Source organism: Pteronotus mesoamericanus, unplaced genomic scaffold, assembly GCF_021234165.1.
Source record: "Pteronotus mesoamericanus isolate MK-2021 breed Mesoamerican mustached bat unplaced genomic scaffold, CSHL_Meso_final contig_657, whole genome shotgun sequence".
Classification (NCBI taxonomy): domain Eukaryota; kingdom Metazoa; phylum Chordata; class Mammalia; order Chiroptera; family Mormoopidae; genus Pteronotus; species Pteronotus mesoamericanus.
In genome coordinates this window covers 5,231,843-5,259,551 of record NW_026555229.1, presented here as the reverse complement: position 1 = coordinate 5,259,551, position 27,709 = coordinate 5,231,843, and the positions used below count along the sequence as shown (strand labels likewise).

Below are 27,709 nucleotides of genomic sequence, written 5' to 3'. Positions count from 1 at the left end.
TTTTTTATTCCTTCTGATTTTTCAGGTACTAAAGCCAAGAAAGATACAGATATGATTTGTCCACCAGCTAGGAAGCCATCAGAGATGATTAAACAAACAAAAGGGATGAAAAAACCTAGTTGTTAAGTTGCTTTTAACAAAGTGATACTATTCTCAAGTGGAAGTCAAACAGAATGGTTTTGAAAAGTTGAAACTTGATTTGAAGGACCAGAGCCTATATTTTGATTACAGTGTTGGTCGTGAGAGAGGAAGCTTGCACCTGCTGTTTGGTAGCAGCTTCTAAAGTTCAACTTTGAAAGTTTCTTGCTGCTGCAATCAGGCCCTCAGGGCAGTGCTTTGACCCTTAGTAAAGTGTCACCAAATTGCAGTTAAGTGACCAGGGAGATGAGAGAAGTGTTGTCCTTATCCCAATTCAGGAAATATCTCGATTCTTTCCCCTCTTGCTTCAATTTTGGTTTCATCTCCACCTATGAACTTAGACCTAACTGAAGAGGAGAGGTTTGCTATAATCTCTTCTTTTATATCTGGGAAGTTACGCAAATAAGATTTGGCAGTGAGTCTAATCTTTTTCATGAAGAGTTCAGTTCTTTTGGTCCATCCTGTTGACTATCTTTTACTGTCCTCAGTTCCCTGTCTAGCTGCTAGTATAGGGCGCTTACTAGCAATATGAAACCAAGGACCATATTCACCCAATGGACAAACTCAGTAAATATATTTTAGCTTTAACATGTATATACCCAGAATCTAATCATTCAACCTGGAAGGGGACTAAGTTTGACATTAGAAGTACAGTTTCTACTCGTTATAATTGAGTTAGAAGAAAAACAAATGATTATTGGGTTAGCTTTAGAGATAACACCATTAATGGATATTAATCACTACATATATTTATGTAATAATAACCATTTTGTAGTGATTTATAACATACTGTACTTTGTTTTAGTTGTCATCCCTAAAACACCACAGTTGTGTGAAATACCATCCTCATTTCATAGATGAGCAAATTGGCAATTAGAAAAGTTAGATAACCAGGTTTGGTTCCCAGTTTCCTAAGTCTGCATTCTGTGCTCCTGTAACTTCATTTAATCTACTATTTAAATGTAAATTGAAAGACCTAACTCTCCATAGTTATATGATGTATTTTAAAAAATTGTTCACTTCCTAAACTACCATCAATTTACCTCTTCTGCCCTGTTATATGGAGACAATTGTATGTAGTCTCCTAACCTCTATTGTATAAATTTGACTTACTTAAAAATTTTTTTATCCTCACCTGAGGGCATTTTTTCACTGCTTTTTTAGAGAGAGAGGAAGGGGGAGAGGAAGGGAAAGAGAGAAACATTGATGCAAGAGAGAAGCAATCAATCAGTTGCCTTCTGTGCCGTACGTGCCGGGACCAGGGACCAAACCCTCAGCCCAGGCATGTGCCCTGACAGGGAATTGAACCTGCAACCCTTTGATTACAGTACAATGCTCCAATCAACTGAGCCACACAGACCAAGGCTAATTTGACTTAGTTTTAAAATGACCATTCCTTGCTATAATCATTTCCAAATATTTTGCAGTCCTCCCATTTCTCATTTTCAGTGGCAATATATTCTTTTGCATTAGTATACCATTCTCCCCAGTAGACAGACGTTTGGGCTATTGCCAGATTTTAGCACTAATATATAGCTGCAACTATAAATATCTTTGTAAAAAATATATTTTTCTTTTGAATTATTTCTTTGTGATATAGTGCCCAAAGTGGGAATGCTTGGGTCAGAAGCTGTCATTTAACAGCTTTTCTCAACAGAATCCTTTTCTGAAAGGCTGCACCAGCATGCTGCTAGCAATGTATAACCAAACCCAAACGCCTCTATCAAACCAAAGCTAGAGTGGTTTTTCCATTTAATAGATGCGAGGTGGTACTTTAATAGTTTTTTAATGTGTATGTCAGTAAACTGTTGTGGGATGTTTCCCCAGTTTTTAGCATGTGAATACTGTGTGCCTGTTCTTATCTGCTGTTGGATATGGATGACAGTATTGGAGACAGGGTGTGTTTCCTGATAGATTTTTATCAGTCCCCTAAAACTTTTATGTATAAATCTTGTACTGATGGTATTAATTGTTAATTTTCCCCACTCTTTTGCTTTCATTTCAATCTCTTTTTCCTATGCAGTATTTAAAATTTAAATACTTTAAACTCTTTTAGTTAAAAAAAAACTTTTAAATTCACTCTTTCATTTTTGGGGAGTTTATTATATTGTGCTATGAGATGCTAATCTACATCAGTTTTTTCTTTATGGTTCCAGTACTGTGGTTCCAGTACTGTTTATCACCTATTCTCTGTGAGATGGCTTTGGCATTTCTATAGACACTTTAAAGGAAGGACTGTTCTCCTTGGATTTCTTAGTCATCCTAGTATGGAAAGAGGAGTTTTTCCTTTCTTGTCTCATAGCCCCTTCACTTGTATCCAGATACGTTCTGGACGTTCCTGAGTCCTGACTTGTAAGCCCATGGAATTCTCTCTGGTCTCTGGTTGGCAATGAGTTGTAGTGACTAGATTATCTTTTCTGTCTGGACACAGGATGGCCAACGTACCCGTGAAGGAACGAGTGAAGGTGTCTCAAAACTGGAGGTTGGGGCGCTGCCGAGAGGGAATTCTGTTGAAGTGGAGATGTAGGTAAGTAGCCTCTTGACTCTTAAAGCTACCTGGGACAGAAAAGCATGCTGGGAAGTGAAAAATCTGGTCCTAGCTAGAGTGTGAATAGCCTGTCTTGGGTGGTATGGCCCAGGTGATCATTTAAATACCACAAAGGGCGCATCAGAGGGACAAGCTTTTTTCACATTTATCAAAAGGATTACAGAAAATGTATTTTAACAAATTTTATATTTTTCATGATTATAAAAATAATAAATGTTTATTGTAGAAATTTGAAAAAATAGAAAAGTTTAAAGAAGAAAAGACTTTTAAATTACTACTCAGAGGTAATCACTGTTAATGTATCTCATCAAAAGACATAAATGAAGCCACTATTTCAACACATCTTGTTTTATAATTACTTTTCTTTAAATCTTCTACTCTAGGGAGTTATACCCTCACTCCTGGCTTCCTATAGTTCTCTCCTCTACTTTATCAAAAGGCAAAATAGAATCTAAAGGTTTGGATATATATGTTACAGGAGGCAGAGCTTACAAAAAGTGCCAGCAGATTTGATAATGGCTTTGGTAATGCTAATACCACAGATTTTATGCTTCATCAATGCTAAATTATTTCAGAGTTACTATGTGACTCCCTACCAACAAACTGCTCCTTGTTGGTTGGTTGGAATGGATAGGGAACGCCATGGTTCCTCCTTCTTGGTTAACCTGTACTTGTACTGACAGATATGGGCAGGCTGCTGCCTGTGATGGCCCTGTCTTGCTTGTGTTTGGTTTCTGCTGGTTTTACTGACATCAGTTGCTGTGAATTATGTGGTTGTGGTGATGGAGTAACGTGGGCTTTTATGATGAAGGACTTTACCCTTTGCTTCCCAGGGTTGTCTTTTAATACCAGAAAGTAAAGTTTATTTCTCTACCAAGGTTTTGTCCTTGGCATTTTTTTTTTTGGCTGGTTTAAAGCAGTTTGGCAAATAAACACGCAAAACAGTTACCAGGCTGCCCCAGGATTCTCCACTGTTCACCTGGCATGAACCTGGTTTCTTGTCCTAGGCAATGGCTGCCTACCAGATGGCTCTAGACATGAATTCCAAACCCCTCTGTTTGCTGCCCACTTGAGTGTGCCACAGACTCATGCAAGGGGATATGAAGAGGAATGTGCATAATGAGTGAGAACGCAGGCATCTATACACACTCTACACATGTTCCATATAATATATGCACACACTTGTAAAAACCTCATGAGCAGAAACTCAGTTACTACAAAGTCCAAGCTGCATTTAATGGCCCGTCAAGTCAATTTGCAGAACTTTTCCACATTCCCATGACGCTTGTATTAAGGAGTCTGGGGAAGAAACACAGCCCAGTTTGCTCAGACAGGCTTGGCAGCGAGAGCTGGTGTCTCCGAAAATGGGGATGAATCAGCTGTCCCTGTGCTTTGCTTGGGGCTTGGTAGCTCCAGAATCACTACGTAGAGTTGGACAGGCTGCTGGGATGTCTATATGGGGAAAATGGCTTAGTCCCCACCAGAGAGCCTGGTGTCTGGCCGTCATCTTTCTTCTTGTTGCTCCCCCCGTGCCATGGGACTGGTCTGTGGCTTCTAACCTTTCTTCCTGCTGCCAGATTGTCAAGGGGAATCTTTAACTATGTGTGGATTTCTTTTGTCTGCTACCTATGAGAGCTATTTTCTTTAGCACCTGCACTGTGGTAAGCTGCCTTCGGGACTGTGTTTTTCCATTGCCACTCTTGCCCTACACCCTTTAATAGAGAAATGTAGATACCTGCCGTGAAGATCTAGGCATCTGATCAGTACACTGGTTATCCTTTCCTAAATGGCTTTATTCCTTTTACTTATATATGACCCCATTGCTCTAGTAGGACAAAGGGATGGAGCTTCCTGGGATCACTCTTGTCTTTATCATACCCTAACCAATCTGTTGGGAAAGAGGCATGTATGGGAGTCTTGGAACCTTGAAATGTAGCACTTACACTTCAAATTAGTGAGAATACAGAATGAAAAAAGATTACTTCATCAGGGTAAAAGGTTTCTTTTTGGCCCTTCCCATCCCTCAATCATTGCATTTTCTAAGCTCTGCCTACCCAGTAATTCAAGTCTTATGCATTCTCCAATTAAAAGTGCTATTTAATTGATTTTTAAATTCTTGCTCTCTTTTAGATAGTTCAAAGAATGATTAGCTCACCACAAAGCTCTTTGAGGAAGGGGAGAGAGAGGTTTACATAGACTTAGTCTTGTAGGCCATCCTTGCTAAGTTGGGGATCAGTCAGCCTCTTCAAAGATTGAAGTCAGGTTTTCATTCCATATCTTGATGATCCTTAAATGTGTTTTTCATCTCTACAGTCAGATGCCCTGGATGCAGCTAGAGGGTGATTCTTTGTACATATCCCAAGCTAATTTCATCCTGGCCTATCAGTTCCGCCCAGATGGTGCCAGCTTGAACCGTCGGCCCCTGGGAGTCTTTGCTGGGCATGATGAGGACGTTTGCCACTTTGTGTTGGCCAACTCACATATTATCAGTGCAGGAGGGTAAGTGCTACAGGTTTCTCCTTCCACCCTCTTCCTAAGGATTCTTCAAAGACCATCTGCCTGGGTCTGACTTTTCTGTCTTAACTCCAAAGGGATAAGAAAGAGGACTAGGAGGAGTAGTGGGGTTTTTTGTGTTTGTTTTTTGTTTTCCCCATTAAAGCACAGAGATTTACCAAAGGCACTTAATAGGGTTAGCTGGGGAAGGAAAACAGGAAGAGCCTTTAATGAAAAGTGAAGCTGGTCTTGACACTCCCAAGGGGGAAATTTGTTTTGTGTCTCAGCTCTATTCAACCCCACGTGTACTGAAGAAGTAAAGGTATCTAGAAGCTCAGAACCTTATTGGACGGAACTGCCTAAAGCTTGGCAAATTGGATGTCATTCCGGTCTTGGGCTGTTTCAGTTCTTACAGAGAGAATAATTGGCTATTGGGGTGGGCTCCTTATTTCTCTCCTAGAGATGGGAAGATTGGTGTTCATAAGATTCATAGCGCCTTCACTGTCAAGTACTCGGCTCATGCACAGGAGGTGAACTGTGTGGACTGCAAAGGGGGCATCATTGTGAGTGGCTCCAGGGACAGGACGGCCAAGGTGAGGTGGTCACCCCCTTACACACTGTTACTAACCTTCTGTCTACAGGGAGTGGGGTGGGAGAGGGTGGATAGGGCCGCAGTCTCGGGATTGGCTGAGAGCATTGGGTGGGGGCGGGGGAAACAACACAATAAAGGACTCACTTATGTGCCTCTGGCATGCAGCTCGCCATGCCAGCTTGTGTCCTTGCCAGCTGGCCTGGGAAAGGAGTGGACAGTGGCTGGGAAGCTTGCCACTCACTTGAAATGTGGCGTGAACTCAAAAACAGAGGGCCTGGCCAGCTTTTCCTCCCTGAGCTGAATTTCCTCAAGTTTGTGGGTTGAGTTCTGACCCCAATATTTTATTTTAAAATCTCCCTCTTTTTACTTGCTCTCTGTTTAGGGAGGTTAATTTTTCACCACCTTGTTTATAAGCAATCAGGCTGATAATTAAAATGTGTTTTTCCTGCTTCTCTGGAGACTGATGCGGTCAGTAAGCAGCAGGAAAGTGACAAGAGGAGGGCGTTATTTGTTGCGTCATTGCCAGATTGTCTGGTCTGCAGTTAGACATCTGCCAAGACCCAACAGAATGAGCCTGATAGCTACTGTGACCCCTGCTTTATGGGCTCAGCTCATCCCGTTCGAGTCAAATAAGCTCCCGCCCATGAGACAGAACTTTCTTCTTTGTGTGTCCGGCAGCCCTAGGCAGGCCCCACACGTGCCTGGTCCTTTGGGGCTGCTGTGGGAACTTTGCTGACAATTCATTTGATGGTGCAGGAGGCCTGAGAGTATCCTGCCTGTCTGTTTCTCTGCATCTGGAGACTTCGTAGTGCTAACAGGAGCAAAATGCTTGTTCGTGTCAGCAAACAGGCCTCTAAGACACAGAGAGAGAGAGGACTCAGGAGAGGGAAGTTTCAGTCTTCACTCACTAACTTTTCTGACTCTCTGTTCTCTGGTGACTAGTCCGTCATGGAAAATTGTCACTAATTTATATAAAAAGAAAAGCTAAGTATGTTCTTTTCTGTTTGTGGAAGTTTTCCCTACTTTGCTGTTTCCTACCTCACACTTTGTATTCTGTCCAAGACATGCACACCAGCACAAGGAGCCTGAAAAATCCAGAAAAACTTGGGACCAACGGGGAAACTGAATTTTCTATCACCTGCTTCCCATTCTCCCACCCTTCAGATTTCTGATTGGTCACTGTCTTTGTACCATTCCTTGCAAAGAGACTGGCCTTAAGTTTCTGTGCTGCTCAGAAGTCCATTCACACAGGAACCTTTGGTGGCATGTGTGATGTAGGTCATCTCATCTCACTATAGCATGTTCTTCTCAGAGCTTCAAGCTTCCCCTGGCTCTTATCTTTTCATCCACATTTCTTTCTTCTATCCTGCTCTTTGCTCTGCTACGCTGAGCAGTATAAAACTAAGCTTTGTGACCACACGTAGCAATTCAAAGGTACGGACTGCCTACAGTCAAAGAATGATAGCAGTTTTATCTGGGATATTGGGTTAAGCACCAACTCAGCCCTATTCAGTAACTTAGTTTTTGAAAAGTATTGAAACAGGGTACTGTTTAATTCTAAAATCATCACTTCAGTATATCCTGTTTCTTTTGAGGATTTCTTTTAGGTCAGTGACAGAATCCTCCCTCCTGGTTCTTCAACTTCAGAAAGCTAGTCACTGGCTCCCCAGTGACCTCCAGGGTAGCTTATCTTTTTGGCTTCCTGGATGCTGCTTTCATTTCTTCCTTTCTGTTTCTGTCTTTGCATTTCTCCGCCTTCATCTTTCTGGCCCATTTCTATGCTACCCACAGTTAGTCTTTTATAACTGACTCTCCATTTTCTTTTGGTGGCATTTGCATTTCTACAGCTGCTACTTCAGGCTTGTAATACTCATGAATCTATGTAAGAACTGTCATGTTTGCCTATAAATATCTATAGCTTCTTTAGAGGGAGTTCCCCAAATATGTACTACGTCTTAGGAAAGAGGTTTGTTTTATTGGGGTGAAGGAAACGAAAACATTTTCTTTGTAAGACTGCTGAGCAAGGGACTTCCCAGAAAGCCCTCTTCCTTCCCCTCCCTGAACCTTAGTTTTAAACTTACTGTGACTTAGCTGGAGTTGCCTCTCTGGGCCGTAGCAGGGCCAGCCCCATTCTGAGATGTGGCAGAATGGTAGATTATGTTCCCGGTGGGCCTAGGCCAGTGCTGGCCATCCCTTCATTTCATGCTTTCTATCTCTTCTTTCATTCATTCTGATATGTGCCTATTCGAGGCAACCAGGGCTCTTCAAAGGCAAGGAAGATACAGCCTCTCTCCTCAAGGGGAGCTGAGAGATGCGTGCACTGTGAAGGTGATTGGAAATGGCCTTCAACTCAAAGAACTCAAAGACTGAAGTGTAAGACTCTAGGGAAAGGGCCGGAAAGTTGAGAGGGTAGAGGGATCGCATCTGGCTTGGAAAGGGAGATTTTATGAAGAGGAAACATTTGAATTTATTTTTTCTTCCTCTAGTTATTTTTCAATGCATAGATTTGCTTGTTTGATTTGTAACAATACAGAATGTAACCAGGCACTGTGCTAAGCCCTGTACATTTATTTATTTTCTCATTTTATATTTTAGGGTAATTTTCTGCAGCATAATTATGCTTATAATATATTTTAGCTACCCAGTGTACACTGCTGTACTGGCTTTATTTTATAAGGTTTTCCATCATTATTACAAGTTATTTTTAGTGTCATCCTTAATGGCTTCACAATGGACTTGCCATAATTTAGTCACTATTTTTCCTCTTGGTGATGTTTGTATCTAGTTTTTTTCCTATAGTATCAAGAACCATTATTATTGATGCCTAATATCTACCAAATACTGTGCTACTGTGCTGGGTAATTTATACATATCTTCACTTTTCCACATTTTTTTTAGGAATTTCCAATAATACCTGAAAGATAGGTATTATTTCCCATTTTACACATGAGGAAACTGAGGCTAAGAAGTTATGAAACATCTGTTAGGTCAGAGATAATAAGTAACAAATGGGGTTCAGCCCAGATTTGTCTGATTCCAAAGCCCTTTTTGCTATTGCAGGCTTCAGGGAATATTTTTATTATTTAGGTTTTTCTTCATTTTATGATTATTTTTTTAGGATAGGGTCTCAGCAATAGAATGACTGAGTCAAAGGCTTTGGTGATTAAAAAAAAAGTTTTTTTCTTTTATTTATTCTAGAGAGAGGGAAGGGAAGGAGAAAGACAGGGAGAGAAACATTGATAGGATGGTCACCTCTTGCACATGCCCGGACTGGGGAATGGACCCGCAACCCAGGCATGTGCCTGACAGGGAATCAATACCATGACCTGTCAGTTTTCAGGATGATGCCCAATCAAATGAGCCGCAGCAATCAGGGCAAAGACTTGGTGATTTTAAAGGTCTTGGTACATACAGCCAACTGCTTTTTAAAAGGACCATAAAATGTCCACTCCCATTGAGTTCCATCTCCAGGGACGGTCTTTTTTGTAGTTGACCGCTGAGGGTGAAGGTGTGTTCAGCACCCTCATGTTCCTGGTGGATGATGTGCTGCTGGGCCAGGTCAGGAGGGCCACATTCCCAGGGTGGTGCTCAGAACTGGCAACATGCTCCCTGAGCCACTCCTGGAGACCAGGAACCTCGTTCTGTGGTTCGCACGATCTGGGAATCCACCAGGTCATTTCCTGGAGGGCACTAGTGAATTCAGGCCTAGGCTGTCCCCGTAGATTTTGTAACCAGAGTCCGCATCCATGCCAGAACATGTCTCAGGGAAAAGGCAAACCTCCCTTTCAATACGGAGCTGTCTAAGAGAGGACGTTAGAAGTGCATCTAGTGACTACCAAAGTGGCCTGACTAAAGATCCAGAAAAGTAAGCCGGAATCATGGCACTCCAAGAAATGTGTGGTATTTACCTTTGTTTTCTGCCCCTCCTCATTAAGGATCTTCTTGTCAAATTTATTCTCTTTTTTCTATGTTGAGAAAAGAGCTAACTCATGCCTATGTCCCCCATCACCCGCACAAAATCTAAAACACTCTCTCATTTTATAGGGAAGAGATATCATGTGACCCTAAGGAGGCAGGACCACCCCCACTCCATTACCTACCCCTTAAACCCAAGGAATGTTTCCTGAAAGTTCTTCCTTCTAAGGTGCTGACTGACTTGTGTGTTCCCCTTATAGAACTGCAGGGACCTTGAGAGGTCATTGATCCATCTGGCCGTCCCAGGACCCCTACTTGGCTGCTGTCTGGGGACGGCCCTGTATATTGGAGGTTTCCTTTCTGTTTAGTTAGAGGCTTATTTCCCTGCGTGTGTCATCTGGGGTAGGCTGAGGTAGGAGGCCTCGTGCTTAATGGGAGATTTCTAAATGCGCTGACCGCTGAGAGGGCTCTGTGAGTGTTGATTAGAGTTAAGCCCAGAGTGGCTGCTAATGTACATTCCTGACTGATAGGGACCAGATAATGTGCTCCAAGCAATATTTTTAACCTGTAGGAGATATGGAAGCTTAAAAGAGCTAAGCTTTTCTGCTACTTTTGGTGACATTAGGTGCTAAATTCCGTGCTGACATGAATAGCATTGGATCCTGTGCATTATCAACAAACAAACAACAACACACCACTTTCCCACTTTGAAGTCTCTCTTCTTCTTCCATTCTTTCCATCCCTTGCATCTCTCTTTTATTCCTCTCTCTAGTTCTACTCTAATTCTTTCTCTCTTCTCCCATACTGTGCCTTGATCTTCCTCCCTCCCCTCCTGCCCCAAAGCAAAATCTTGGTGAGAGATAGGAGAAAGGAAATCCACAAACATGGGGAGGTTGCTAAGAGAGGTGAGCCCCACTACTCACTCATCTCAGCCAGGCCTCAGCTGAGGAATGTGAAACTTCTGATTCCCTGGTATAAAAGCGGCTGGGAAGTAAGGGCTATCAGGTGGAAGTGCAAGAGCGCGGTTAGGGCTGGGAGCCAGGCTGTATTTGGGTGGTAGGCTGTCCAGAAGCTGAGAGGCCCCTCTGCTGGTACCCTGCACTCTGTGTATACAGGACAGAAAGGGTTTTCCATTACCACCCCCACCCCCACCTGCACCTGGTGCATCTTCCCTTCACCCCATACCCATCCAGGCACTGCCAACGAGAGCATCTCCTCTCCTGTTTCCAGGTATGGTCTTTGGCCTCAGGCCGGCTTGGGCAGTGCTTACACACCATCCAGACTGAAGACCGAGTCTGGTCCATTGCTATCAGTCCATTACTCAGGTAAGGGAGACATTTTTGGATATGCTTATGTCCCGTATAATAACGCCTTTATTTTACAAGGTCAGCTGGGCTAGAAAATCTACCTGTATATTCTAGATTGCTTTGAGTTACTCTCCTGGAGGTTGTGGGAATCCTGCAGAGATTTGAGGTCTAAGGCTCATTGCATATGTGCATGGGGTTGAGGTAACCTTCCAGGAGCCAGCTTCCCAAGCGCCTAGCCCAGGGATGTGCAGGAAAAGATACCATGTTAGAGTGTAATTGAGTCCAACTAGTACAGCAGTGTCCTTTCTGGGACAGATGCCCTTCCAGGTTGTTACTAAGGCCAAGGCCTCTCAGCACCCCAGAGAGGTGACAGTACCAGCCAGTCTGCTCTCACAGTTCACATTAGTGGTTTGTTCCCCTTGGAAAATGTCTCCTGGAGTCTCCCTGACAGAGTTGAGGCATCAGGAGAGGCCTGGGGCCTGCGTGCCATTCGGCTTTCATCCAAAGACGTGTATGTGGAGGAGATTAATTGACCATTGTAGCAGAAGTGCCAAAATTTTGATGATGACTTTACCCTACCCTTTGGCCTGACTGGTATTTCTCCAGCTTTCTCTATCCTGACTTCTGCCTTCTAGGCTCTCATGGGCTAAGGCGGAGCCTCCCTCCTCCCCGGCAGGGTACACTGATGCCCTCTCCTGTACCTGTTCTGTCACAGTATTTACCTACGGTCTTCCCCGCTTCCTCTGTCCCTCACTCCCGAGCCAGGTGACCAGTAGGGAGGCTGCAGGGCTGCCACCCCCCAACACTGGGTTGAGTCAGTCATTTGTTTTATGAGAGTCAGCTCCCCGCTTTGCTCAGCCCCCTTTCCTCCTCCTCTTCACCCCAAGGAGCTTGCACCCCTCCTCCTGCCCCCATCCACGACTCCCTTTCAAATTTTTTTCTTCCTAAAGAATTAGAGCCGATTAGCCACGTCATTAATTCTTCAATTTGACGGCTGATATAGCAGGACCTGAAACACATTGCTGACCCCAGAGAATGGAGACCCCATTCCTTAGCATATTGACGATGGGAGAAGTTAATTAAAATTCCACAGAGCGGAGGTGTCGGCTAACCTATAAACCTGTCGCTGTTCAGAACAAATCATTCTAGCAATCCTAGGAAAGAGGGAAGGAAAGGCCAGCAGGGAGTAGAGAGGCCTAAGTGTGTGGGAGCGGAGGGTGGAAAACGGAGCCATTGAGCTTTGTCCGCTCCTCAGTTTCTTCCTCCTGCTGCCCCTTTTTAAGCCAGTGAGCTGGCTTTGGGGTCGGTGGGCTGGATCTGTGTAAGGACGGAGAAGGTGGGACAGTCTGTGGGAGATGACAGGTGAGCTGGTGACTGTCTTGGTGGTTACCTGTGGACTTTTGCCAGCTTCAGGAGACTAGGATGGGGTGGGCGGTTGAGGGAAGTTCTTCACTACTGGAGATGGTCCGTGTGCTTCCTGCACTTGGGCTTGGGCCAAAGAACACAGACTCTCCTAACGCCCTTACCCCATATTCTTCTACTCTAGCTACCTCTTCCGGAGTGTGCTAGGCGGCCTGTTAACAGGATAGAGCACAACAACTGTTGAAGGTGGTGCCAATTAGAAGTTGAGGACAGTCTGGCCATTAAGTTGTGGTTTAGATTACAATTAACTGAGTTTGAGGGGTTTGGCTACAACTTGGAGACTGGCTTTGAGGAAGGACCTAGCTTTCTACTGCTAGTATGCCCTCTGACTGCTACCACTACTAGCAGCTAACATTTGTTCGTCATTAGCTCTATGCCAGACCCTCTGCTACGTCCTTGATATACCTAATTTTTGGTGAAAACTGAGTGTTATGTTTCCTTCATGTTCTCCTCCAGAGTCTTGGCATACTTTCTTGACCCTGGGATGAGTCTTTCATTCACTGTTGGCAGGCTGTTCAACTCCTGACCCACAGTTATTTGAGGTGACCTTTCCCCTAACTCCACAGATGGTATCTTGGACTCCTTAAAAATAGTTTGCATTTGGGATTCTGCTATTGCACTACGACACCAGGGTGTATGCTGGTGTTATCTCTGCTCCTTTTTCTCTTACTCAAAAATATCCTGGGATGGGGGCCTTTTTAAAAAAAAGATTTTAGTTAGTTATTTATTTTTAGAGAGAGGGTAAGGGAAGGAGAAAGAGGGAGAGAAACATCAATGTGCGGTTGCCTCTTGCGTGCCCCCAACTGGAGACCTGGCCCAAAACCCAGGCACGTGCCCTGACTGGAAATCGAACCAGTCACCCTTTGGCTCACAGGCTGGCACTCAATCCACTGAGCCACACCAGCCAGGGATGAATTTGAACCTTTCAATAAACTCATTCATTTATCCCAATCTGGGAGGTACTGCCTCCCAGCCTTGGGTCTGTTCTGGGAGACTGAAGTTCTGCTGTGCCACCAGCCAACAGAGTGGCCTCAGGTAAGTCATTCCCTTCTCTGAGCCTCAGTTTCCTCATCTATTACATGTAAGTTTTTTTACATGTACTCTATTTACATCTATTACATTAAAATATTTACACATATTTTAAATATTTAAAATATGTGTAAATATTTTATTACATGTAAATATAGACTTTTGTAGATTGTTGTGACTATGACCTGAAGCAATGAATAAGAAAATAGTCTACAAAGCTAAAGGGGCTATAATATGACGTCACCAGAATCCCTCATCTCCGGTGTAGCATTCATTCAGTGGCTCTTGGGTCCCCACTCCTGGCCAGGGCTTTGGCTGGTCCTGGTGGAGTTATATCGCTCTTTCGCAGTCTTATTGAGGTGGGGATTCAGCAGGAATCTCTCTTTCCTCTCCTTTTCCTCCTGTAATGTTCCTGCGCTTGATGGCTGCCTTTTGTTCCTCATCCTGCCGCCTTCCCTGTTAAATGTGGTCATCACTGCCACTAATGTGATGAGACCCTGAACCCCTCATGAAGAACACGGCGGGGGACATGGGGAGCAGCTGGCCTCTAGGGCAGGTACACCTGGTTCAGCTGACAATTGCTCACTCCCTCACAGCTCCCTCATCCAGTTAGAAGGAACCTGGACAGTTAGGAGATCTAGCACATCGCTTTTCTTAAGTAATCTCTTTCTTCTATTGCAAATAATATGTCAGAACTATTTATCATATTTATCTGATGCTGGGGCTTTTCTGCCTTCTTTTCTTTTGTGTTTTCTTAGACACGTGTAGTGTGAAACATCAAACCTCAAGCCCTAGGCTTATTTTGAGATGCTCATGACTGGAAGAAAGTAGGTACTCTTTCCTGTGCCCAAATGTCACCTTTCCTTCCTTCCATGACCTTGAGACCTTGATTCATAAACAGTCATGAAGATGATACTTAACACCAGTTACACACTTAGAGCTGCGTTTAGGCACTCAAAACACACAGACAGAAAGCCAGTGGTCTCCACAGCAGGGGGGCGGGCAAGGACCTTTTACTCTACCTCTTACCCGTCTTCTCGTCTTCTCGCCCTGATAGCAATAGTTGTCTTTTTAAGATTCATGACTTGTAGATGAAGCCCTCCTCCTGTAGAGGAGGCCTGGCCTGGGCTGTTAACGCATGAAAGAAGGGTGGATTCAGCTGGAGTAGCGTGAGATGCTGGAGGCGTGCCTGCGGTGTCAGGCCATGTCCGGGGGTGTTTGCGGGGCTGAGGACGTTCAGTCCAGCCGGTCTCAGAGATCTACCGCTCGAGGTCACATTGGATTCTGAGCCCTTTTCCATGAGTAACATGGAAAAGCAGGGTTTTTAAAATGTGGAATGTTTTGTTGCCATCTAGAATTATTGCAGGCTGAATAAAGTTAGTAAATACTCAAGAATGAGGAAATGCAGAACTGTTAAAGACTTAATTTCATTCCCTTCCGCTTTTCATCTTTTCCTTTCTTACTCCCTGTTCTCCTCACTTCCTGTGCACTGATGGAACACTTACTCTGAGGCAGCTCCCCCAAAGACCCTATTCATTGGGGGGGATAAGATGGCTAATAACCGTAATGGTTGTCACAGGATCCTGAGTGCCTGCAACTAGGCTGTCTTTGATTGAGGGGAAGAGGAGTGCCATGCCGGGCAGAGGGAGGAATCAAGGCTTAGGGAAGCTTGAGGTAGGACACATGGTGGGTGGGGTAGAAGAGGCAGCAGTTGGTGCTCTGGTCTTAGCCGGGTGCCATGTCCTGTGGGCTGAGGGAAGACCACGAGGCAGGCCCCAGGCCATTGCCTTACCTTTACCACTAGCATCTTGGATAGTGGCCGTGGCCCTTGAAGGGCTCTGGGGGGACTGGGGCCAGAGCTGACATAGAGGGAGTGGTGGAAGGCAGTGTGTAATCGAGGCCTGGGCTCACTCAGACAGCTGTAAATGCCTGCCCCAGGCCAGGAGTGCGATGCCCGCAGATCTTCAGTCTGCAGGGCCCCTCTGGCCAGCCGTGGGGGCTCTGACGGTGAAATTAATCTATATGCTGCTTGCCCTGTTTGCCTGGCAGGGGAAGAGTGAGGAGCCCGCAGCTCCTCCTTCCTCTGCAGACACCATATTTATTACCCTCAAGAAAAAGGAGGTGCTCAACAGAATCCGTCCCCCATCTCAGAACAACGCTTGCTATCTGTGAGTGAGTGTGGTCAGGAAGGCTTCCCAGGACACTTGGGTTTTAATCCCTTCTCTCTTGTTTCTGTCATTAGGGAAATATATGAGTGGTATAGGTGTAGAAACTTGACTTAGCTGTGTTATTAAATATACAATATAATTTTGTGTTACTTTGCTCACTGTGGTGGCCTGTTTGTTTTTGGGGGGATTAGTCCAAGTCTGCATGAAATGTACCGATTCAAATTTGTAAAGTGAGTTGTGGCCTCTGGGGGGTTTTGATGGAGCAGCTGCCCCTTCTTGCTTCATTTCTGCAGAGGTGAGGGAGAATCTGGAAGGAAAGCAGGCACTGTGTACTGTTTGGTAAGGGGGTGGGTTTCTGGGGAGAGCAGGGTGTTTGTTCCAGTGGCTACAGGGTTTACTGTGTGTTGTGTGGGGGGTAGATGCATATTCACTAGCCTGTTGAAATGCACCTTTCTTTAGTGAAAAGTAATTGCATCTGGAGTTTTCCCTGACAGAGAGGTTTGAAAGATTGGAAAAAGAAGCAGCCAGCTTTCAGTTTGGATTCTTTTGGTTCCCAGTGGTTCAGCAATCCTTTGGCCCTGGGCTTTGTAACTTGCTCAGTGCTTTTAGGAGAAGACGAATCAAAAGTAAAGGTTGTGCCTCTGAGTTTTGCTTTTTTAGGTTGGCGATGGAGAGCTTGGGTCTTGAAGAGGATCCCTAACCTTGATAACCTGAAAAAATATTCTGATGGATGTCTTTGCCTTGCCTCTCGTTGTAGCTGGTTCTCTTGATGGCTTGGCTCCTGGCCACCTCGAAGACCTCTCTGTTCTTCCTTCCCAGGGTTGGGGCAAGAGGAAAGCTTCCCCTGGGGCCCGTCGAGGGACAGGGTACCTTCCTAAGGCAAGAATTAGCTTGGCGTTCCACTCTGCCAGGCTACAGAGCACACAGGAGGGAACTTCCTTCATGCGGTGCCCCGGATGAGAGGGTCAGAGGCACAAAGGCACCATGGAGGGGCCAGGGGCTGGCATAGGGGGAAGGGGAGGCATGACACCTGGAGAAAGAAGGAAGCTCTGGGTAATGCTAGGTGGGCCCCTTGGTCCAGCATGAAATGACCAAAAACTGGAAAAGAATCAGTGCGGGGACACAACTGAATCGGAGTCTGGTCCTGCTGAGTTTCAGGGCAGTGACTGCCACCCTAGAGTTCATTGCCTATGCTAAGCCAAGCCTCTTTGGCGGGTACGTCCATCAGTAGCAAGGATGAAATGCCGCAGGGACAGGGGTGGGTTTCATTTCCTCAAGACTCTGGATACCTGCCACTAGCCAGGGCAGGACGGGCACAGGGAGGCTCATGTGCTAAGCTGCTGGCCTGAGACCAGCAACCCAGCTAGTCCTGGCTGGCCCAGAACCCATTTGTGGGAGCGACTCTGTCCCTGGCCAGCAAGGTTGGCTCTGTTGTCAAGAGCTGACAAATACAATACCACAAATAGAAACAGAGGCTGCTGTAGAAAGCAGAAGACAGAGTCCATGCATGGAGACCCTGCCCCTGCTAACAGGGATACCTTTCCATCCCTCAGCCGCAGTGTTTCAATTCTTTCTCCATCCGTCTCTCTCCCACCTGCCGCCTGCCAGCTCTCTCATTCTCTCTCCAGGCACTTAAGCATTACTATGTGCTAGACCCTGGGGAAACAGCAGTGAACTAGACAGCATCATCTGATGGAGAGACAGACCAGTCAAATGGGTAACCTGTGTGCTAAGTTCTCAGAGCACCTTAGAGGGATCAGAGTTGTCTTTCTCTTCTCCCTGCTTGTACTTCCCGGCCCCAGTCCCCGCCTGCATGGCCATTTCTTCTTTTGCATCGCGCCAGGGAGAGAGAGGGAAGATAATTTTCCTGCCACAGCTGTGGCCGACTTTTCTGGGTTGTGTGTGCAATGTGCCTGTGTTTTTCCACCTTTGATCACTGTTCTGCCTAAAGATAATTTAGCAATCACATCCCAAGGTGGAAGCATGGAGTTAATGTTAAAATTAGTTGTTTTTTTTGTTGTTGTTTTTTTTTTTTTTACTCTTTAAACTTCAGTGGGTGATGAGGCAGAGAGGGAGGCGGGAGGGTGAAGGGGAGCCATAAATTCTGTGGCTGGTGTAGCTGTTCTCTGAGCAGCCGGGAAGCCTCTGATGTCTCCACAGCACTTTCATTAACATTTAAATTAAGGGTTTGTTTTCTAGTCTGTTTTATAGGCAGGGACCTTTCATGGCCTGTCACATGTGGCACCCCCCCCCCCCCATTCTTCCAAGCAAGTGTGTAATTGTAGCCACTGCTCTATCGTAACTCTGGGTTGCAGCTGGAGTTCAAAGGGAATTCCTGGAGATGGAGCTCTGGAGGTACAAGGTATAACAGTCAGGATGTGGGTGTTCCCCCTCAAATGAAGGCGCTGTGCAGGAGCTCCTTCTCCTCTTATCTGACCTGTGCTTTTTCTCTGCCCTTTCAAGGGACACACACTTCAATCTGACTCCAACCCCTCCCCACCCTCCGTTCCCTGGGGCCATGGGGCAGGTGGGAAAGGGTGCATCCCTGAGTGGTTTCTCCTTGTGTCACAGGTTAGGGCCTGGGACAGAGCGGGCTAAGATACAGATCTTCATGCTTATCTTCTTCCTTTTGATTTTTTCTTTTTTGAGCCTCAAGAATACTTCCTCCTACTCAGAGAGGCAGCAGTATAAAAGAGATTACCATCTGCGAGGAATTTACAATATAATAGGGTCCTTTGGTCCTGAAAAGTGCATCTAGACTAGATAGACTCGTGCACACATACCGCACCTACTTGCCAGCTCTGAGTGTACGGTATTTGAAATAGCATACAGATTTAGGTGATCATCGAAGAAACTGTTTTCCAAGGTCTTGGCATTCATTGGAAGCTCTCCTCCACCTCGCAGAGTGAAATTTGTTTGTAAGCTTCCTTGTACACTAGCATATCTGGCGGCATTTGGGGGTATTTTGAAAAGATATCCCTGCTCTGGTCTCTTTCCTTCTCATCAGCATCCTTCAGAGCTGTAGATGGTGAGAATGTATACCAGGCACTCACCGAGCATTAGTTCTTGACCTCTGAGGGCTTAATTCCCCCACTGTGGCCTAGAGCTAGCCTTCCTTTCTAGAGAGGGGCTTTGGGCCTTCTTCTCCTTCTCTCGGAGGCTGGAAATATTCTTTCTCTCCGAGCCTTGACTTTACTACTTGAGTCACTGCATCTTCCTTCCTTCCTTCCTTCCTTCACTGTCCACTTATACACTCATACTGACTTACCTGCAGGATTGAAATGGCTGAGTGTCTTGCCCTCCTGTTCCAGGTAACCCAGTCAACAGGTGGACACCCTCATGCCTGGGAGTCCCGCGCCAGGGGAGTGCAGGAGGAGCCAGGGTGACCCCCGTGCAGGTGCTGCTGGGCTCAGGTTGCAGCCTGGTGTCCAGGCCCTGCCTGGTGGTGATTAATCTGGGACACGGGCCGGCAGAGGCCCAGCCAGGGCAGCTTTGGTCCCTCACTGTGAAGACCTTTGGCTCAGAGACTGAACTGATCTCTGTGGCCTGCATCGGCTTGAGTTTGATCTGTCAAGGCTAAAGAGGAACCTGATGGTGGGGCGGAAACTTCTAGTCTTGTCTGACTTATGGCACTGATCCGTTCCAGTGGCCCTGTCATGATAATACTCGTATATTTAAGATTTCCCCACCTGTTAGCTGTAATACTAAGATCAGTCAAAAGAGGGATCTTCATGAAATATCTGTGTTTTTAGTTTCTTGAGCCAGTGGAGCTTATTCTTGTAAGTAGACTGGGGCTTGGGTGGACCTGAGTGAAAAGGGCAATGATGGGCACGTGGCTGGATCAGTAGCATTAATATACATTTGTGTATGGTGGGGGGAGGGTCATATCAGAGGTAGAAGGATTGCCCTGCTATCATCTTGCAAATAGGTGGATGTCAGGCAGTTTGGAGCAGATTTCAGTATTTTAGTTTGGAGCCATCTTGAATTGCTTGTTTTTCTACTTATCTCAAGCCAAATTTTTTGAAAATGTGCTTCCCCCTTTCCATCTATGACAGTCCTCGCCCCTGGGATCTCTAGATGGCAGTCCATAGTGTCAGCTGTGTTTCTTTTCTTTTCCAAGTTCAGGACAGTCATGCTTGGCTCTACTTGGTCATGGGCTTAAGACCTAAGAACAGGAATTCTGCTGCCCATGACCATTTCCCTGTAGCAGTGACCCGCAGTAAGTTTCTCTATCAGAATAGTTCCATTTTGGGAGGTTGGGAGATTGGAACCCAAGAGCTGGGACATTTTTCTCACACCAAGAAGGAGAGTAGTCATCCGTGTACACTACCAACAATAGAGTATGTTGCCACTGTTGACATGGGAGCTTGGCTGTACAGATGCTGTGAATCATAAGGGTCTGTGTGGATTCTGAATTCTGCTGTGCTGACTAGAGTTTCTAAGTATGATGGCCACAAAGGATGCATTTATGCCTCAGCAAGCCAACAAATATATTTTGCTCTTCCTTCAGACCAGTACTAAAAGATCTTTGGCTTTGTGGATTGGACAGCTGCTTATCCTTGTGCCTCTCTAGCAGTTTTTTGAACAGGACTCTTGAAGTTTCAGATTATGAGCTTTGGGGAGCAGCGGTTTTATTTGCCATCTTTTGTAAGAGTTACATGCCGTGTGCTACCCCTATGCCTCTGGGGTTGCCTATTAAGGTGACTACCCAGGATCCTTGCCCCTTTTCCCAACTGGTTCTTGCCCCTTTCTCTGGCCAGGGCATTTTCATAGCAGGTAGTTTGTAGCATGGTCTGTAGTGCCCTGTCAGACAGACTTGGCTCAAGCAGAAGTTGCTGGCATAGGAGGGAGGAGTGGAGGGAGGAGGGAGGGGAGTACGTGCATACAGAAGCCATGGTAATTGCAAAGGGAATATTAGTCCAAGAGCTGCTGGCCCAGGAAATTGCTTTCTGCAGAAGCTTTCCTTTTTCATAGTTTGCAATGCAAATTTAAAACATGGATGGGGAACAAAAAAGTATAGGAGGGGCCGGTGGAGTGCCAGTTGGGATGTGATAACATCCAAAATCTTCAGAAGAGTCTTTATTTGCAAATGGGAATTACAGTAATGAGAGAGAAACTTTTAGGAGATTAAAATAATTATAAATCATATTTTCATGTGACCCCCCCCCCCCCCCCCCGCCCCCACACACTCTTTTTTCCATGTTCTTGTATTCAGATTTGTCTCTGGCCCTGCTCAGCTTGCCCTGCTGTCTCCTCCTCGCTCCTTCCTCCAGCAAAGCCGTAATCCAGCTTCTGGAACAATGGCCATGGTGGTCATGCTGTAGTATCTTGATTTTCACAGCAGGCTGGAAACAGCAGCCCCATCTAAAGTCAGTACATTTTAGAAAATGTGCACACCGGCCCTGGGGGCTGGAGCCTGTGTGTACAGGCTGAAGAGTGTGCATCTTGAAGCAGGAGCTTGCCTGCTTACAGAAGGCATTCAAGCCAAGGCTCTTCATCGTATGCCTTCTCCGATCCTCCTAACTCCGTGGGTAGGCTTGATGAAGCAGAATGTGGGGCCAGCAGGCCTTTATTCCATTCTCAATTTCCCAGGCTCCGTTGGCCCCATCTAGAGAGGTGTGGCTTTCTGCTCCCAGGCTGGACCCTTAAGTCTGCATTGCTTCTGGTGGTGATGAAAATGGAGATAGGTAGGGGATGGCCACTGCTCTCATTATGCTGGCATTGTAAGTGGTTGGGTGAGAAGCTTCATACTGGCTTCTTTCTAGAAGCTGAACTAGATAGGAAGACACAAAGGCTAGAAGGAAGAGCCTTTCAAGTTTAAATGTGCCTCAGTAGTAAAGGCCCTGTGCAGCTGTGGGGGCTGCATCTCCTCCTTTTTGTGTGGCTCTGTTGCACATGTGACATGAACAGAGAGGGAAGGAAAGGCTGAGGTGTGCAGGGTAAACTGAAATGAACCCCTTTCTGCCCATGACCACCGTGAGTGTCCCTCCCTCCCTTCTTCATTAATTGGGGAATTTTGAAAGAGATTAGCTCGAGTCTTGCCCTGGGTCAGTCCCGTGGTGCATGGTCAAAACTCTGGCGTCTCAGGAGCACAGTCTCCCTCTAGGATGCTGTCCAGGCTTAATCAGCCATCACTTAGCACATGCTCCTCACCCTGAACTCACTGCGCCATGGCCTGCAGGGCTGCGGAGAGTATACAGCTCAGAGTACATGGCCCACTGTCCCTCTTTCTCCAGAGGACTCGACTCTTACAGGATATTTCTCTTTCTCCAGTTATTTTGTCTTGTTGCAGCTGTAACATTAGCTGTCCTGGCGAAGCCTTGGCCTCTTTCCTCCTGGGCCTGAATGGGAGGAGACCCGAGTGAGTGAGTGGGGTGGGGTCCTATGGTAAATAGCCCAAGAGAAGGGTCAGCTGGGCATGAGGGTGAGATTTGTAACATTTGGCAAAGACAGAGGGACACATGAATTAATTTGAAGCGCTCTACTTTCCTGACCAGTTTGAATCACTGGTATCCAGGGTGAGCTGTGGTTGAGAATTAAAACAAAAAATTAACACAAAAAAGTTGTTCAAAGGATTCTTCCACTTCTTAAAGGTCAGTGGCCAGGGAAATCCTTCTTTGTAGGCTAGTAAAGGGGGGGCTATATCCAGGAAGAAGGAGAGGAAAAGTTAGGGTTTTAAAATTGTATTAGTTTGGCAGTGAGTATCAAAATAAAAATGTGAAAACCTTTGACACATAAATTTTATTTCTGGGAATTTATCCTAAGGCAATAACCAGACAAGTATGCAAGATGTATATATAAAGACTTGTATTAAGAACACATATATATCCATTAATAGGGGTCTGGTTAAATATTTTATGGTACATTCATTCAACAGAGTACTACATAGTTATTAAAGGGATGATGTAGATATATTTTAATTGATCCCCAAAGATGTCATAACATTGTTAAATGAAAAAAGGTCACAGAACAGTATGATAGTCATTTATTTGACTGTCTCATTGGAGTTATTTCTTATGTGGCGGATCTCTGCTCACATTTACCTTTTTTTTTTTTTTTAACTTTTTTTGTATTTAAATTTTTTATGAGACTATTTTTATAATTAGAAAAAAATGTAAGTTACATTTAAATGTCTGTTTTAGTATCAGGCAGCTATACAGAGAATTCTTCCTCTTTTCTTTACAGTTATTTAAATTAAAGATGCATGCACCCACATTTATTTTTTTCTTTTAAACAGTTTTATTGAAGTATAATATATATATATATATATATATATATATATATATATACCATAAAATTCACCCACTTTTTAAAAAAATATTTTATTTATTTATTTTTAGACAGAGAGGAAGAGAGAGAGAAAGAGAGGGAAACATCAATGTGTGGTTGCCTCTCGCACGCCCTTTACTGGGGACCTGACCCACTACCCAGGCATGTGCCCTGACTGGGAATCGACCTGGTGGCCCTTTATGTTGCAGGCTGGTGCTCAATCCACTGAGCTGCACCAGCCAGGGCAAAATTAACCCACTTTAAGTGTATAATTTAAGTATACAGTTCCATGACTTTTAGCAGATTTACAGAGCTGTGCAGCCATCACCACAATTTAGCATATTTCTATCACCCTGAAGAGGTCCTTCCTTACATTCACTTTTGCAGCATTAAACATGGTTTCATGCTGAGAACATTTTGTGGGGAAATAACTCAGTTAAAATACTGGAATTTGTCTGAAAAGGCGATGTAAACTCAGAAACATTTTTGTGTGTAATGTATATTTCTGAGAGCCTGCCTTACAGATGTGTCAAGAATACTATAATGTGCAAGGTCACGCAGGGAATGTGAAGTAGCACAAGAGACAGTTTTTGCCACCCAGGGGCTAATCGTCCAATAAATCTGCAAGTCCTCACATTTATTCCACTATTATGTATGCAGTGCGAGAACCATCAGTTACCAAGGTTATTGACAGGAAATCAGAGGAAAGCAGTAGCCTTTTTTGTTAAATCAGGGGAGCTTCTTGGGTGCCATGGAATTTGAAGTGGGATTCCCAGGCTAGTACATCTTAAGTTGCATAAGGGAATTTGAGGTAAGGGGATGGGTATGAACAAAGACATAAGGGATGGGAAGCTCAGTGTAGGTTTGAGGGTTCAAAGCAGGCAAGTTTGGCTGCCTGAAGTGGAAGGCTTGTGTAAAGATGTGGTAGACAATGGGGCTGGAGTGGAGTTTGTGGCCTGGTTTTTTAAAGGGCTTTGAAGAGGAGAGCATGAATTTAACTTGAGAATAATAGGGAACCATAGAATATTTTTGGCCAGATTGAAGCTATTAAATGGTTTACGTGGTGGCACAGTATATAGGATACTTTGGCGGGGGGTGGACTGGGGCTGTTTGTATACTTTTCTGGGAGTACACTTTGTTAGCAATAAGGGACTCCTTGAGACAGTGGGAAGGCAACCTGGATCCAGGAAAAACAGAGGACACAGCCTATAAGCAAGCAGTCATGACTACATTTCGGGGAGAGAGGGAAGAAACCCACATGAGTTCCTCTATGAGTCTGATGATTAAAGGGGACCCTGGCTTCAAGAAGGCCGAGTTCTTTTTTAGACATGTTGATTTGTGTTGGTGACGGCAGAGTCAGGCATCAATGACCAGAGACAGCCAGGAAGGTGGCCTGGAGCTCAGATCTGGGGTCAAGATGCGGAAGGCATCAGTTTGGAGACCATAGTTGAAATAACTGAGGGATTAGCACCAAAGGAAAGCTCAGAAAGAAATAAAGATATCCTGGCAAGGAGAACGAAGAGGCAAAAAGTGCCATCAGGAGAGCAGAGCATCCAATAAGACTAGACTGGGCAATTTACATGCATTCACTTATCACTAGCTGCTTTGTTAGGTCTCCTCCTTATTCTAAGTGATGATACGAGAGATAAAATCAAAGTCACAGCCTTGATAGCGATGCATGGAAATTTGCAAGCATTTTATTCTCCTTGCTTGATTTAAACATTTTGTACTTTCAAACTAAAAATTCTAAGTTTTGCGCTCTCTCTCAAGTTCTTTCCTCTGGCCCTTGTTCTCTTGTTCTACCCTATGGTTATTTATTTATTTATTTTTCTTGAGGATTGCCTACTTCAGACTTGGTAATTTTTTTCCCCTCAGCTCACAAACTCCCTTAGAGTAAGCTGGGTTGTGGGGAGGGTCAGCAGCTAAGCTAGGGACGTGAGTGTAGAGAAGTGAGGCAGTATCATTAATCCTTGTAGCTTTCTTCATACGTAGTGGTATCAGGGGAAAGCAAGAGAGGCCGGTTGGGGAGAGAGGAGAGCCTACTGACCACTTGGCCATTTGGAGAGATTTGGCTTCAGAGCCACAGGGGCTGCTCAGGTTCTGGGCTTGCTTGGGCAACTGTGCCTGTCTAAAAACTTTTTCTTTAAAGAGAATTAAATAGAAATTTTCAAAATCCCCCTCAGGTTTTTGGGGTAGTAATTCCATGGGGCTTGTCATTTGTGTTTGAAGCTAGTGGTGAGGAGGGCGGAGTAAGGAGAAGCGAGGGGGTGGAGATGGGAAGCAGAGAAGGAATCAGAGAGAGAAATTTTATTGAGGGAGAGTTTGCTGGGTTTATGGGAGGGAATCTCTCCCCTCCTCCCCATTCGGATTTGAAAGGGCCGGTGAATCTTTGATTAGGTGCAGGTCAAAAGAAGTTACACATTGTGACCTTAATAACTAGAGGTGATTGGCAGGCGGGCTCTAGGGAGGGGGCCGCGGGCCCCTTTCATCTCACTTAGCACAGAGGGGAGACAATGGGCCAGCCGATTTTCCTTGTTGTCCCTTGTTTGAAAAGGTCTGGTGTCTCTACTAGGTACCTGTGACATGGGGGTCTTGATTGGGGTCTCATAAAGGCCCCTGTCAGTATGTCCAAAGGCCAAGAGTACAAAGGCAAGCAGTGGGTGGGGGTCTCAGCTGACCACTGAAGAAGGGAGGGGAGGGTCCCGGAGGCAGTGGAGGGAGAAGCAACCCCCTATGGGAGCCCTTAGAGAAGGAGGGGAGGAGGGGGGCAGAGAAGGGCCATTTTTGTCCCTAACTCATCAAGCACATCTGCAGAATTGTCCAAGCTGCTGCCTCCTGGTTTCAAAAGAAAAAAATGATTGTTTGATAAACCGTCCCCGATTCACCACTTTCTCACAAGGGTGGGAGACCCAGCCCTGACCTCTGTATGATTTCACATCAGGACCAGCCTTTCTTTCCTCCACCCCCAAATTGCTAGAGAAACTTTGAAATATATCCTGTGGCTTTCTCTCTCCCTTCTTCACCACCCCCCCTTTCCCACCCTCTCCACCCCACTGGCCTCTGTTTTCTCCCTGGCTGGGCGCTCCAGAGTGTAGGCGAGTAATTAGTCCCCTCTTTCTGGGGCACAATGAAGCCAGGGTGTTTGGCGGGCCCCTTCCCACCACTCATAGAGCTGGGGGCCTGGGGGGAAGGACCAGGTGGCATGTGCAGTGTGTCGCAGGCCGGCACAATCGCTGGGGCACAGGGCTGGGGGCTCAGGGACTAGTGTTCTTCTTCTTCTTGAAGGAATGTGCAGAGGCGCATGCATTCATGGTCCCCACACAATGCTTGCATTTTTTTCCAGGCAGAGGCATCTTCCCAGTGAAAAGGCTGTCGAACCTGGAGCGCAGGCGGGAGCTCTGGCCGCCGCGACGGCCTTATTTCCCACCCTGCGCTTAGTCACTTGGAGCTAACATGGGAGACCAACAGGCCGCGTCTCCCGAGAGCCCGATCTTTGTATCTGATGTGTGCTCCCCCTCTGCCCTGTCAGTTTTGTGTGTTCACGGAGTGTTGATTTTAATGCGGGCCTGTGTTGGGCTGGGAGGCCGGGCTGGGGGTGGCGGGTGGCTCAGGTCTTTGTCTTGCAGGGCCTCTTCTTCTTGGAGGGTCTTCGGCCCTGGAGGCTAGTGGCAGATTTGAGAGGTAGGGTGAGGTGCCAATTCTGGCTGGCAGAGGATTCCCCCATCCATGTGTCTGTCACAGACTGTGCGGGGTGCCCAGAAAACAAGAGCACCTTGGGATGCACAGGCACACGCTTGCTTGGGCCCCCATCCCTTGAAGGGGGGTGGGTACTTCTACCACACAGGGCTGCCAGCTTGAAGTGAGTTACACCCCTCTTGTGACTGAGTCTGGCAGGAGCACAGATTGTGAGCTTCAGGGAGCCAGGGCAGGGCCTTGCCTGCAGGGGCTCAGAGGAGGTGGGGACCGACAGGAGGAGTGCTGGGGGAGCGCAGGTCTGCTGCAGATGACTACCCTGCAACTGGTAAGGGTCAGGAGGGGGCAGGACCAGGCAGAAAAGAGCAAATGCCTGGGGGAGCATCGGCAAATCTCAAATGCTTATCTCCAGCAGTTGAGGGAGGAGTCCCTAGAAACTAGCGACAGAATGGGAGGCATTTTCCCCAGTGAAGAGAACGAGGGCATCATCACAGGTAGACCCAGAAGGGATTGTCCAGCAGGAGGACTTCTGCCTTTACCATTCACTCCGCCACCTTGTGGCCTCTGGCCGGGAGCTGAGGGAAAGGCCTTTGCCCATTCTGGGCCCCCAGCCTCGCTGAGAGAGAAGAGGCATGTGCATGACTTGAGGAGAGGGAGACGCTGGGAGCATCCGCCTGGTGGTGGTTTGCTCTGCTTCTGGAGAGAGGGAGACCCAGGGGAACTCCTGAGTCAAGGGCGGGTGGGGATGACTGGCCTACTCCCGCCATGGCCAGGCCGTGGCCCTGGCATCGGGCGTGGTGCTGGGGGCGAGGCCTTCATTCGGGGGATCAGGTTGTTAGAAAGGAACTGTGTCTTCATTCTCCATCTGATCAGAAGGCAGAGATGGAGGCTGGCCACTGAGATGAGGTGGCCCTGGAGAGGCGTCCCGCCAAGGTTCCCCGAGCACAGCGGCTCCTCTGTGCTGCTTTTGGCACCCTTCAGACTGTCTCAGGAATTGGTGCCAGTCACACTGCCAGGCCTGACGAGGGAAAAGAAGCTGGAGCTCCAAGGCCTTTGAGGGGCCTGCCTCCCAAAGGGGTCTACCAGGAGGGAGCGGCTCCTGCTCCGGGCCGCTCTGTGGCAGAGAACATTTCTC

At 46.2% G+C, this 27,709-nt stretch overlaps 1 protein-coding gene across 1 annotated transcript in view; it reads left to right on the top strand.

The window, feature by feature from the left end:
- Positions 1–27,709, top strand: part of FBXW4 (F-box and WD repeat domain containing 4) — a 72,494-nt gene that overhangs the window by 11,217 nt on the left and 33,568 nt on the right. Inside the window, exons 2-5 of the mRNA XM_054581398.1 lie at positions 2,570–2,665; positions 5,000–5,185; positions 5,640–5,772; positions 10,917–11,011. Coding sequence (XP_054437373.1) covers positions 2,570–2,665; positions 5,000–5,185; positions 5,640–5,772; positions 10,917–11,011 — 510 coding nt within the window. The remainder of the gene's footprint in view (positions 1–2,569; positions 2,666–4,999; positions 5,186–5,639; positions 5,773–10,916; positions 11,012–27,709) is intronic.